This window comes from Erythrolamprus reginae, chromosome 1 (assembly GCF_031021105.1).
Source record: "Erythrolamprus reginae isolate rEryReg1 chromosome 1, rEryReg1.hap1, whole genome shotgun sequence".
Lineage (NCBI taxonomy): Eukaryota > Metazoa > Chordata > Lepidosauria > Squamata > Dipsadidae > Erythrolamprus > Erythrolamprus reginae.
Window position 1 is genome coordinate 415,936,740 of NC_091950.1, and position 14,117 is coordinate 415,950,856.

General features: G+C 46.6%; 2 protein-coding genes across 4 annotated transcripts in view; both read right to left on the reverse strand.

The window, feature by feature from the left end:
* Nucleotides 1-14,117, reverse strand: part of AATF (apoptosis antagonizing transcription factor) — a 141,266-nt gene that overhangs the window by 8,689 nt on the left and 118,460 nt on the right. The window lies entirely within an intron of this gene.
* LOC139158138 (uncharacterized) lies at nucleotides 4,068-9,053 on the reverse strand. Its single transcript, XM_070735557.1, has 4 exons — nucleotides 8,991-9,053; nucleotides 7,529-8,899; nucleotides 4,685-7,392; nucleotides 4,068-4,592 (listed from the first exon to the last, which is right to left on the reverse strand). The coding sequence occupies exons 1-3, from the start codon at nucleotides 9,051-9,053 to the stop codon at nucleotides 5,332-5,334; spliced, it is 3,495 nt and encodes a 1,164-aa protein (XP_070591658.1). The 3' UTR covers nucleotides 4,068-4,592; nucleotides 4,685-5,331.

A 14,117-nucleotide genomic window follows, 5' to 3' on the forward strand; every position in this document is an offset into this window, starting at 1 on the left:
AAAATAAAATCCATAAAACTAGGAGGAGAAAGACAGACGGGTCTCCACATATTTCGGCACCTGGCCCCACTATCGTTGGGATAAGCAGGATTGGACCTGGTTAATTTGTGTTGCTAAAGTTCTTGCATTCCAGGATTGCAGAGCAAGTTTGAGAAATCAAAATATTTATTTATTTTATTTATTTATTAGATTTGTATGCCGCCCCTCTCCGTAGACTTGGGGCGGCATACAAATCTATTATCTAATCTATTAAATCTATTAAATATCAAATCTATTAAATATCTAATTAAATATCTTACGGATATAAATGCCCTGTCTGTAGAGATATTCATTCATTCAAGTCATGGTTGTCCAAAAGGTGGATTAAAAGTTAACCCAAGTTTTGGGTTAAGAGTTATTCCAAGATGGCACTAAGAAAGGCGGCCTCGCTGAAGCCAACCTGCCTTCCATTGAGGACCTGTATACTGCATGAGTCAAAAAGAGGGCCATGAAAATATCTACAGACCCCTTGCATCCTGGACATAAATTGTTCCAACTACTCAAAACGATGCTTATAGAGAACTGCACACCAAGACAACTAGACACAAGAACAGTTTTCCCCCCGAATGCCATCACTCTGCTAAACAAATAATTCCCTCGACACTGTCAAACTATTCACTAAGTCTGCAATACATCTTCTCATCGTTCCTATCACCCATCTCCTCCCACTTATGACTGTATGACTGTAACTTGTTGCTTGTATCCTTATGATTTATATTAATATAAGATAAAGAGTCGGCCTTCTCCAGGTCCCGTCTGTCAAGCAATGTTGATTAGAAACATAGAAACATAGAAGACTGACGGCAGAAAAAGACCCCATGGTCCATCTAGTCTGCCCTTTTACTATTTCATGTATTTTATCTTACAATGGATATATGTTTATCCCAGGCATGTTTAAATTCGGTTACTGTGGATTTACCAACCACGTCTGCTGGAAGTTTGTTCCAAGGATCTACTACTCTTTCAGTAAAATAATACTTTCTCATGTTGCCTTTGATCTTTCCCCCAACTAACTTCAGATTGTGTCCCCTTGTTCTTGTGTTCACTTTCCTGTTAAAAACACTTCCCTCCTGAACCCTATTTAACCCTTTAACATATTTAAATGTTTCGATCATGTCCCCCCTTTTCCTTCTGTCTTCCAGACTATACAGATTGAGTTCATTAAGTCTTTCCTGATACGTTTTATACTTCAGACCTTCCACCATTCTTGTAGCCCGTCTTTGGACCCGTTCAATTTTGTCAATATCTTTTTGTAGGTGAGGTCTCCAGAACTGAACACAGTACTCCAAATGTGGTCTCACCAGCGCTCCATATAAGGGGATCACAATCTCCCTCTTCCTGCTTGTTATACCTCTAGCTATGCAGCCAAGCATCCTACTTGCCTTTCCTACCGCCCGACCACACTGCTCACCCATTTTGAGACTGTCAGAAATCACTACCCCTAAATCCTTCTCTTCTGAAGTTTTTGCTAACACAGAACTGCCAATGCAATACTCAGATTTAGGATTCCTTTTCCCCAAGTGCATTATTTTACATTTGGAAACATTGGTGGGACCTCCGGGAAGGGCCTTCTCTGTGGTGGCTCTGACCCTATGGAATCAACTGCCCCCAGAGATCTGCATTATTTCCACCCTACCGGTCTTCTGGAAAGTTGTTAAGACCTGTCTTTGCCAGCAGTCCTGGAATTAGATTGACTGTAGTGTATGTATGGTTCTTTTTAGGATTTTACTGTTTTATTATATTAACTGATTTTACTGTGTATTCTGATCATATTTTACAATTGTATTTATGTCACTTGTCAGCTGCTTTGAGTCCGTTTTGGAATGAGCAGCATATACATACATACATACATACATACATACATGCATGCATGCATACATACATACATACACACACACACACACACACATACAACAAATAAACAAACAAATAAAGAAATAATGATTGTTTCCTAATTGCTTATTTGTACCCTATGACAATCATTAAGTGTTTTTTTAACCTCAGGATTCTTGACAAATGTCTCTTTTCTTTTATGTACATTGAGAGCATAGGCACCAAAGACAAATTCCTTGTGTGTGTCCAATCACACTTGGCCAATAAAAAAAATCTATTCTATTCTATTCTATTTTCTATTCTTGAACAATGGCAAACAGATTTAAACTTAATATTAACTGCTCCAAACTTGACTGTAAAAAATATGACTTCAGTAACCGAGTTGTCGAAGCGTGGAACTCATTACCGGACTCCCTAGTGTCATTCCCAAACCCCCAACAGTTTACCCTTAGATTATCTACAGTTGACCTATCCAGATTCCTAAGAGGTCAGTAAGGGGCGAGTACAAGTGCACTAGAGTGCCTTCCATCCCCTGTCCTATTGCTCTCCTATATCTCCTATACCTTTCTTCTATTCCTATATCTCTTTTTCTATTCTTTCATTGATATGTTCTATTACTAAACCTTCTTTTCTATTATTTCTTAGATATATTTTACTATGAGTATCTCCTCTATAACCTTCATCATGTATTTTACTATGTGTATATAGATACATATATACCCACTAAAACCCTCATTGTGTATTGGACAAAATAAATAAATAAATAATTTGATGGCTTCTATTCCTGTATTCTATGACAGAGATCTTTAAACTTGGCAACTTTAAGACTTGTGGACTTCAACTCCCAGAATTAAAGTTGTCTTAACGTTGCCAAGTTTGGGGACCCCTGTTCTATGATGAGCCATTTCCTTCTTCTTTTTAAATGCATTTTTTCCAAAAATTTCCCAGATAACAGTAGAATTTCCTTCTACTGCAGTTTTATTCAAATGCTACCCATGTCTGGCCCTACTTAACTCTTCAGGAATCGTCCAAGGTTGAGTTGTGTTGCTTTCTAATTTGACAAAGGAAAGAAGAATGGCAGTCAAAAAGAGACAATGGGAAATCTAAGCAGAAAACAAGGATACGAGAATACACTCACTCCTGGATAAGCAGGGATTAACACCTGTTCTGTCGGGCTCTCTGGTAGACTCCTCCCCAAAATTCACAGGTACAAATTTTAGACACACACACGTTTGAAAATTCAAAACAATGTTCTTTATAATGAAAATTCACTTAAACCAAGCCCTCTTTTAGGATAGCAAAGAGCCCTCGTCTCCAAACAAACTGGTAATTGGTACAAGTCCCTTATCAGTTCTGTGATACTTAGCTTGCAGCTGTGAGGCAATTCACAGTCCTTCTTCTTTCACAAAGTGAAACGCACTTGGCTCTGGTTTAGTTTCAAAGCGGGGGAAAATCAGCACACAAAGGGTCAAAGTCAGCAAGGCAGGCACAAAACACAACGATCAGATAATCCTCCACAATGGCCAAACCCACAGGCTGCTATTTATAGCAGCCTCACTAATGACCACAGCCCCACCCAACCACAGGTGGACTCATTTTCTTTGATAATAATCTCTCAGTTGTTGCTGCCTATGCATCGCTCTCCGCATGCATAGCTGTATCATTAACTCTTGTTCTGAATCCAAGGAGGAGCTAGATAATTGGTCTCCTTCTGAGCTGTCTGCCCCACTCTCCTCCTCCCTGTCACTTATGTCTTCTTGGTCAGAGGAGCCTTCATCAGCAGATTCCACCGGGAGCAAAACAGGCCTGCGGCATGTGGATGTCTCCCACACATCCACAGTCCTTGGGGCAGGAGTTGGGCCAGAGCTAACCACAACAAACACCAAGGCAAACAATCAAGCAGAAAACAATACCCCAATGAAGGGAGGAAATATTCTATATTCTATTCTTAACAAAAAACACACCTCCACCAAAACTGGCAGGGCAAGCGACTGTATATCAACGGAGAGGAAACCCCACATTCCCTAAAAGACCCGTTGTACCTACCTGAACGGTCTTCTCGATGCACTGGAAGGAGAGTCCAACATGGGTATTTAACCAATCCTATTGGTAGAGACTGAGTAAAAATTAACATAATAATAGGTACCGCCCCCTTGCAGTCCCCCCATGAGCTCAGTTTTAAAAACGAAAGGCACTTAAGAGGATAACCAACTTTTATTGACCAATGCAATAACTCATGAACCAACCCAACCTCCGGTGTCCCTGAACTTCAACTACCGGGTGGGTTTTGGACTCTCCTTCCAGTGCATCGAGAAGACCGTTCAGGTAGGTACAACGGGTCTTCTCCACTGCATCTGGAAGGAGAGTCCAACATGGGATATACCAAAGATCTTTAAAGCCCATGGGAGGGAGAAGGTCTAACTAGGGACTTAGGAGAAACACAAACTCTTTGAAGAACCCTCCTGCCAAAGGCCGCTTCTGCTGAAGCAAAGGAGTCCAACTTGTAATGTCTAATAAATGTCGTAGGGGCTGCCCAGGTTGCAGCCCGACAAATGTCTTCTATCGATGCTTGAGTAGACCAAGCCGCTGAAGTTGCCGCACTCCTGGTTGAGTGAGCCGTCAATCCTTCTGGAACTGTGTGTCCTCCGGCCTTGTAGGCCTCCGAGATACAGTCCTTGATCCACCGACTAATGGATTTTGCCGATAGTCCAAGTCCCTTCCTATATTCAGAAAATGAAATAAAGAGAGTCTCAGACTTACGGAACTCCTCTGTCTTTCTAATGTAAATCTTTAGAGCCCTCCGGACATCCACCTTATGCCATAGTAGCTCCGACGGATGACTCCCATGAGAGCAGAAATCCGGAAGAATTAGTTCCTGCTTCCTATGGAACGCCGTGTTCACCTTTGGCACAAAGGTGGGGTCCAATCGAAGAACCACCCTATCCGGATAAAAGACACAGAGGTCAGGTCTCACGGATAAGGCCGATATCTCCGACACCCTGCGTGCAGATGTAACAGCTACTAGAAAGGCTGTCTTGATGGAAAGTAGCCTGATTGGTATAGACCTCAACGGTTCAAAGGGAGGTTTAGTTAAGGCCTTAAGTACCCACGTGAGGTCCCAGGATGGAAATCTCCTGACAGGCGGAGAATGTTTATTCGTGGCTCCCTTAATAAAGTCTCTGATCCAAGCATGCTGAGCCAAGGGACGAGACTCTGGAGTCTGAATCATGGTAGCCAGAGCCGCCACCTGCCTTCTCAAGGTATTAGGGGCTAAGCCACGTTCCACCCCTGCCTGTAAAAATTCTAAAACTGTAATTATAGAGGCCTCCCTAGGGTCCCGTAAATCTTTGTTGCAAAATTTACAAAACGCAGCCCAGGTCGCCTGATAAATCCGTGAAGTCGATGGGCGCCTGGCAGCCTGCATGGTATCTATGACCTTCTCTGGTAAGTCCAACTGCTTCAATTTATGCCTTTCAAGTGCCAACCTGTCAAGTGTAGCCATTGGGGATCTGGGTGTTTCAGATTCCCCTGGCTCAACGAGATGATCTGATCCGGGATTCTCCACGGGGGTGACACTGAAAGCTCCACCAAGTCCGCGAACCACGGTCGACGTGGCCAGTACGGTGCTAGTAAAATCACTTCCGCTTCCTCGTGAAGAATTTTCTCCACCACCCTCGGGATGAGGTTCACGGGAGGGAAGGCGTACAGGAGACCGGGGGGCCAAGATGATAGTAGGGCGTTGGTCCCTTCTGCCCTGGGATCCGGGAATCGTGTGAAAAACCGCGGGAGCTGGGTGTTCTGACTGCTGGCAAATAGGTCCACTAGAGGAACCCCGAACCTCTGGGTCAACTGGTAGAACAGGTCTGGGTGGAGTCGCCACTCTGACGGGTCCAGGGTAGCTCTGCTGAGCCAATCCGCTGTGGAATTGCTGATCCCTGCGATATGCTCTGCGGTCAGCGATGCTAGATGGGTCTCGGCCCAGTTGAAGAGCCGCATAGTTTCCTCCATAAGTCGTTGAGACCTTGTGCCTCCCTGGTGATTCAGGTGGGCCCTGGTCGCTACATTGTCTGTTAAGATAAGTATGTGTTTGCCCTCCACTATGGGGGCAAAGGCTAGTAGGGCTAGAAACACTGCCCTTAGTTCTAAGAAGTTTATATTGACCGAAGCCAGTTCTTCCATCGTCCATTGCCCTGTGAGCCACCACTTCAACGACTCTCTGACTCTCTTTGGTAAGATGATAATCCTTTGTGAGTGGCTGACCCTGGCTCTCTGAGCTGGTAAGAGAAACCACTGAAGGCCTCTTATATGGTACCTGGCCCATGGAACTATACCTATGGCTGACACCAACGTTCCTAGCACTTTCGACAACAGTGCCAGCGGGGCCCGTCTGAGGCGGATCAAGTCGGAGACCAGGCGATGAATATTCTCCTGTCTCTCGGGAGAAAGGGTCACCTTGCCTGAGATGGTATCGATGATGGAACCCAGGTGTTGTAGTCTGGTTGCCGGGAACAGCTGACTTTTTCCCACGTTTATAGTGAAGCCATGTGCTTCCAGTGTCCGTATTGTTCTGGCTAGGTCCTCTCTGGCCTGCCCTGGGGACCTGGACAAGATAATTATGTCGTCCAGGTAGGCCATCAGTCTGATAGAGTGAGACCGAAGATTGGCCGTCAGGGCGTCCAGCAACTTGGTAAAAGTCCGTGGGGCCGAGGATAGGCCGAAGGGCATCGCCCTGTATTGGTAATGGACGCCTTCTGAACAGAACCTGAGAAATTCCCGATGTGCCGGGTGTACAGGCACGTGGAGGTAGGCCTCCTTCAAATCTATTGAAGTCAACAGATCCCTGGAGCGTATTGAGGGAAGAATAGTCTGTAAGGAGTGCATGTGGAACCTCCTGTATTTGATGTAGATATTGAGTTGTTTCAAATTCAGAATCATCCGGTATCCTCCTGAAGTCTTGGGTACCAGGAAGATCCTGGAATAAAATCCCTTGCCCACTTCTTGTCGAGGTACCTGTTCGATGGCTCGTATGTCCAATAAATGGGCAATCTCCTTGCGGATCTGCTGCCTCTTGTGCAGGTCCCGAAGCCTCGGGCAACTTACGAATCGATGAGGAGGGGGCCCAATGAATTCCAGACGAAGTCCTTCTGATACGGTGGCTAGTACCCACTTGTCCGAGGAAGTGAGCAGCCAGGAGGGGCTGAAGTGTTGTAGCTTCCCTCCTAAAGGTAGAGGCCCGGGGGAGTCATTTGGAACGACGATATCCCCTCTGGTTGCCTCCCCGAAAGGGCCGCCTGGACTGCTGGAAACCTCTGGAGCGATCCTGGTAGGACCCGCGATCACTCCTGAATGATTGCTGGGGATATTGGTTCTGTTGAAAACCTCTCTGCGCTTGTCCCTGTCCGGAAGAAGCGTCCCAACATGGGTTCTGTCGTCTCGTGTAGGGAGTAAAGCGACGGTCCTGGCGTCTATTGGACTTAAGGAGGACCTTCCTCTTGTCCTTGTCCTCAATGAGGACCTTATCTAGAATGTCGCCGAAGAGCATTGACCCCTGCAGCGGGGCTGATGCCAGACGCCATTTTGATTTCAAGTCCGCTGGCCAATTTCTCAGCCACAACAGTCGGCGTGACGACAGTGTAGTGGCCATGCCTCTACTGGCAAACTTAGCTGCGTGTAGGGTGGCATCGGCGGAAAACTCAGCTGCGGCCTGCAGTTTACTGATATCCTGTCGGAGTCTGGCCTCCTCCGGGCCGAGGCGTGACTGCAGCTCCTGGAGCCACATGATGGAGGCCCTGTTGAAGAAGGAGGCCGCGGCAGCCGCTCGGAAACCCCAGCCCGCCATTTGGTGGGTCTTGCGCAATAGGGTTTCCGCTTTCCTGTCCTCTGGTTTCAAGCTTTCTCCCGTCTCTGACGGCACCAGGGCACTAGAAACCAGCGTGACTACCGGCTGGTCAATGGGGGGAAACTCCAAAAGTTTTTCCACCTCTTCGTCGAATGTGTAGAACTTACGCTCCAAATTCGAAGGCCCCTGGGCCGCAGCGGGGTGCTGCCAGGGCTTTTTAACTCCCTCAACAAAAATGTGCGAAGCCGGGATGTGGTCCGACTCGGGTTGGGGTTCTCGTAAAAGGGAAGCTGATGTCTTGCCGGCCTCTGCTTCAGGTGTCTTGGCCGCTCCTTGCAGGTCCATTACCTGCTTTGCCTTGAAAAGTAGGGTTCGAAACAGCGTAGGTTTAAACAGACCAGCCACTGGCTGCTGTTCTGGGGTGTTCTCATCCTCTGAGAATTCGTACTCTTTATCACTGTCCCCACCAAAGTCTGGATCCTCTGAAAGAGACCCCAAGCCCGAGGGGGGCGGTACTGGCCAAAGGTTTCTTGCTTGAGTCTGAGGGCGGTTCACCTGCTGACCTGTCCCGGCATTCACTCCCTGAGCATAAACATTCGCGAACATCTCCTGTAGATCTGGAGGCAAGTGTTGCCATGAACCAGTCTGGGATCGCAGTCCAGCCGCTGTAGGAGTGAACGTAGCCGAAGGTGCCTGTGTGCCCCTTCTTGGAATCCCGGAAGGTTCAGGCCTAGTCCAGGACAAAGCTGGAGACGGGGCCTGTGGCAACGCCATGAACTGCCCCTCTGGGGACCAGTCACCCTCCTGGAGGGGCCCCAGGTGTCCAAAGGCTGATTGGGGGGTCCCAGGTTCAGGTGTGGTTGAATGCCTCTGAGTCAGTGGTACTGGCGAGGGGGAGGGGTGCAAGGCTGCCTCCAATTTCTTCTCTAGCGCTTTTATGCGCTTTTCTGCCTCTTTCAATGAGGCCACCGAAGCAGGGGACTGGGAGGGTTTTGACCTCTCCTTATCCTTCCCCTTAGCCTTCTCCTTGCTCACCACTGGGGAGCTGGCTTTCTCGGTATTGGGCTTATCATCCATTGTACTCACAGCTCCGGTGGTTATAACAGGTGAATTGCCTGGGAAATTGCCTCGCAACTGCTTCGTCATTAATGGCAAAAATGGCTGCTGCTGCTGGCCTCGCCCTTGCGGCTGCGCATTAGAGCCGTAGCCCAATTCGCGCCTCTCAGCTGCCGGAAGCCCTTCCGGTTGGCGCCTTGCGCTCCGTGGGGGGGGGGCTTACCAAAATGGCGCTGCCCAGCGTCTTCGCGGGCTTTTGCACCGACCCCCTGCTCTCGCCGCTCATTCGGGTTCTTCCAGCCCGTTCCTGGCTCTCCGGACCTCGCACAGGGCGGCCGCGGCGATTTCAGCGCTGGCGGCGGCGGCGGCGGCGGTAGCCTCTGCAGCATACCCCTCTAGCCGCTTAACAGCTGATCCGGCTCCGGCGCTGCCTGCAAGCCCCTCCGGGGGCAGTCATCCTTCTCGAGCCTCCCAGTGGGGGGGGCGGACCCCCCCACCTTCGGCTCGCAGCCCTTGTTTGACCGCTGGGGCCAGGGACTCCGGGCTGAGGTGCTCCTCTTGGGGGCAGTTCCCTCGGGGGGAAGCAGCCCCTAAGGAGATCGTTGGGGGTGTTGTCCGCGGAGGACAGAGACCCCTTCCTCCAACGTTGATCAAATCTGTAAGGAGACAAAAAGAACAAGATTAAACTGGTAATTACCACAATGAAATTTCCTTAGCAAAACTCAGTATGTCTCTACTCTGGGACTGAGTTTTTAAAACTGAGCTCATGGGGGGACTGCAAGGGGGCGGTACCTATTATTATGTTAATTTTTACTCAGTCTCTACCAATAGGATTGGTTAAATACCCATGTTGGACTCTCCTTCCAGATGCAGTGGAGAAAATGATGGTGTGACATAGTCAGGTAAGGCAATGTCAGCAAGTAGACAACCAAGCTCAGAGACCACCAATGACTCCCGAGTCAAAAATAGAGCAACACATCTTAATAGATAAAATAGAGATGGAAGGGATCTTGGAGGTCTTCTAGGTCCAGCAGGAGAAGCTATGCCCACAGATGGCACGTGGAGCCATATTGGAGGGTATGCAAAGCTTTGCCCTATATCACCCCCAGGGCGCATGCGCATGCTAGCCAAAGGATCTTTGGCCTTGGGGAAGACCATTTCACCTTCAAAGAAGCTTCCCTGAAGCCCGGAGTGCAAGAAACTTTCTCTCTCCTCTCACCCTTTCGTCTTTCTCTCTCTCTCCTGTCCCTCACACTTTTTTCCTTCTCTTTCTCTCTCCTTTCTTTCTCTTCTCACTTTTTTCTCTTTCTCATCTTTCTCTTTTATCTCCTTCACAATTTCTCTCTCTCCTTCCTTTCTCTCTCTTCTCACCCTTTCCTCTTTCTCTCCTTTCTCTCTCCTTTCCCTCACACTTTCTCTCGCCTCTTCTTTCTTTCTTTTTCTCACTCTTTTTTCTCTTTCTTATCTCTTTCTCTTTTATCTCCCTCACACTTTCTCTCTCCTCTCACCCTTTCCTCTTTCTATCCTTTCTCTCTCCTCTCCCTCACACTTTCTCTTTTCCCTTCCTTTCTCTCTCCTCTTCTTTCTTTCTCTCCTCTCACTCTTTTTTCTCTTTTTCATCTTTCTCTTTTATCTCCCTCACACTTTCTCTCTCCTCTCACCCTTTCCTCTTTCTATCCTTTCTCTCTCCTCTCCCTCACACTTTCTCTTTTCCCTTCCTTTCTCTCTCCTCTTCTTTCTTTCTCTCCTCTCACTCTTTTTTCTCTTTTTCATCTTTCTCTTTTATCTCCCTCACACTTTCTCTCTCCTCTTCCTTTCTCCCTCCTTTTCTTTCTCTCCTCTCACTCTTTTTATTCTTTCTCATCTCTTTCCCTTTTATCTCCCTCACACTTTCTCTCTCCTTCCTTTCTCTCTCCTCTCCCTCACTTTCTCTCTCCCCTTCCTTTCTTTCTCCTCTTCTTTCTTTCTCTCTCCTCTCACTCTTTCCTCTTTCTCTCTCTCTCTCCTTCTCTTTCCTCTCCCTCTCCCTTTCTCTCTCCGCTTTCTTTCTTCATCCCCTCACTCTTCCCTCTCTTTCTCTCCTTTCTCTCTCCCCACTTTGTTTCTCTATCTCCTTTCTCTCTCCTCACTCTCTCTCTCCGTCTTCTCTCCCCCTCCCTCCCTCCCCTATCTCTCTCTCTCTCTCTCTCTCACACACACACACACACACACAACCTCCCAATATGTAAATACGACACGAGCCTTAGATCCCATCTCTCTGGGGAATAAGGGTTTTTTTTTTGTTCCCCCTCGAAGTTTGCCCTTTCCAAACAAGGCTTTTCAAGGAAGGAACAAGATTGAATATTTTAATAGGAATGTATGAGAACCCGGGGCGATGAAAGGACGGGCGATTCAATCAGGCGGGTTGTATGGGATTGTAATTTCGTTTTCATATATGTTATCCTTTCTTCCTGGAGACTGACATAATACTTGAAGGGGAGACAATCAACTCAAGCCCGCAACGATGTTCAAATTGATTGCGGTTTTGGACAAGCGGAATGTTGCTCTTTGAATTAAAATAAAAATTGTTTCATTTGTGGGAGGGGGGGGGGTAAGGTATGTGCGATAAAAGCAGCGATCGTAGGTCCAAATACCAGGATGATACTGTAGAACAGATTCAGGAATAAAACATCTGTGCAGATATCATAGATGTTAAACATATCAATATTGATATATGCCACCAGCGCTGGTGAGACCCCATTTGGAATACTGTGCACAGTTCTGCAAACCTCACCTACAAAAAGATATGGATAAAATTGAACGGGTCCAAAGAGGGGCTACAAAAATGGTGGAAGGTCTTCAGCATAAAACGTATCAGGAAAGACTTCATGAACTCAATCTGTATAGTCTGGAGGACAGAAGGAAAAGGGGGGACATGATCGAAACATTTTAAATATGTTAAAGGGTTAAATAAGGTTCAGGAGGGAAGTGTTTTTAAATAGGAAAGTGAACACAAGAACAAGGGGACACAATCTGAGGTGAGTTGGGGGAAAGATCAGAAGCAGCGCGAGAAAATATTATTTTAATGAAAGAGTAGTAGATGCTTGGAACAAACTTCCAGCAGACGTGGTTGGTAAATCCACAGTAACTGAATCTAAACATACCTGGGATAAATATATATCCATCCTAAGATAAAATACACAAAAAGGTATAAGGGCAGACTAAATGGACCATGAGGTATTTTTCTGTCGTCAATCTTCTATGTTTCCATTTTTCTATATGCAACTGGAGATAATATACAGGTCAAGGTTCCAAACCTGGGGACCTTAAGGCTTGTGGAGTTCTGTCGGTACTACGTACTTCACTGGTAGGGTTGGCAGTATGTGAATTAACCATGTTTGGAGGAATTAGTATAATGTGACTTTTAAGAGGTAGGGCTTCAATTAGCCATAAAAGGGAGTCAGATGTGTTGCTCTCTGTTGTTGTTGTTGGCTATTGTGGTTAGTCTTGCTAACGCTCTTTGCTCTTGCGAATGCTAATTCTCTGATCTCACTCTCTGCTAGTTTTTGTCTGTGTGACCGTGATCATGACCGATCTGGTAGTGGCCCATTACCGATGTGACTGCAAAGGACTGGGACTGAACTTCTGATCAGGGTCGTAAGCCCTGGTTTTTTAGATCAGTTGTAACGGTTTGCTAAGTGAGCAGATGTAAACCTAGTACAGTGGAACCCCGACATAAGAGCTGCTCTACTTAAGAGCAACTCGAGATAAGAGCTGGGAGGGGAGAGATATTTTTGTTCTACTTACAAGCCCAAATTCGAGATACAAGCGCCAAGGAGCTGTCTCCTGAAGCCAAACGCTAACTTCCGCGTTCGGCTTCAGGAGACAGCTGCGAAGCGGCACGCGTGTTTTAAAAGGTTGCAGCCGGCCTGGGGGCTCGGGGGGGGCTTGCAGCTTTCTTTCTTGCTCTTTTCTTTCTCTCTTACCTTCCCTTCCTCTATTTCTTCTTTTCTTTCTCCTTCCCACCTTCTTCCCTCCCTCCCTCCTTTCACTCATTCCTCTCTTACTCTCCCCTTTCATAAGTTTCCTTGCTTCCTTCCTCTGTTCCTGTCCCTTCCCCCTTTCTTTCTTTCTTTTCTTTCTTTCTTTCTTTCTTTCACTTTCTTTCTTGCTCTTTTTCTTTCTCTCTTTTACCTTCCCTTCCTCTATTTCCTTCTTTTCTTTCTCCTTCCCACCTTCTTTCCCTCCCTCCCTCCCTTCACTCATTCCTCTCTTACTCTCCCCTTTCATAAGTTTCCTTGCTTCCTTCCTCTGTTCCTGTCCCTTCCCTCCTTCCTTCCTTCCCACCCTCCGTCCATTCATTCACCCATTCCTCTCTTGATCGCTTAAAGCCGGTCCCTGGTGCAAAAAGGGTTGGGGACCTCTGTCCTACAGGATTGGGTGGCAGAGAAGTTGAACATATGTAAATTTAAAAGTTTAAGAAAGTTTACAAGTTAAGTGAAAGAAACTTCATTATTCATTTATATGTACATGTACATTTCTTCATTAAAAACATGTCTTTCTGCATAATTTAGACTAACTTTGTGAGTTTTTTGAGGGCTGGAACCAATTAAAATTATTTACATTAATTCCTATGGGGAAAAGTCGTTCGAGATAAGAGCCTGCTCGACTTAAGAGCCCAGGTCCGGAACGAATTAAACTCGTATCTCGAGGTACCACTGTACTACGCGGTATAGAGTGAATCTTTGATTTATTAACAGGATTCCACCTTAAACCAGTTTAGCCGCCCAGAGTCTGCAGAGAGGGGCAGCATGAAAATCTAATTAATAATATTAATAATAATAATAATAATAATAATAGTTGTTGTTGTTATTATTAATATACTAACAATGGTTCTGTTGTGGTTAGCTCTGGCCCAGCTCCTGCCCCAAGGAATGTGGATGTGGGGGAGACATCCACATGCCGCAGGCCTGTTTTACTCCCAGTAGAATCTGATGATGAAGGTTCCTCTGACCAAGAAGACATGAGTGACAGGGAGGAGGAGAGTGGGGCAGACAGCTCAGAAGGAGATCAATTATCTAACTCCTCCTTGGATTCAGAACAAGAGTTAATGATACAGCCACGCATGCGGAGAGCGATGCATAGGCAGCAACAACTGAGAGATTATTATCAAAGAAAATGAGTCCACCTGTGGTTGGGTGGGGCTGTGGTAATTAGTGAGGCTGCTTTAAAGAGCAGCGTGTGGGTTTGGCCATTGTGGAGGATTATGTGATCGTTGTGTTTCGTGACTGCCTTGCTGACTTCGACCTTGGTGTGTTGCTTTTTCCCACTTTGAAACTAAAACAGAGCAAAGGGTGTTTCACTTTGTGAA

Coding starts and splice junctions, on each gene's coding strand:
- LOC139158138 (XM_070735557.1), bottom strand. CDS start 9,053: ATGAGCGGCGAGAGCAGGGGGTCGGTGCAAAAGCCCGCGAAGACGCTG. Junction 8,900..8,990: donor CGCTGGGCAGCGCCATTTTG/GTAAGCCCCCCC, acceptor TCTAATGCGCAG/CCGCAAGGGCGAGGCCAGCA. Junction 7,393..7,528: donor CCCTACACGCAGCTAAGTTT/GCCAGTAGAGGC, acceptor GCGACATTCTAG/ATAAGGTCCTCATTGAGGAC.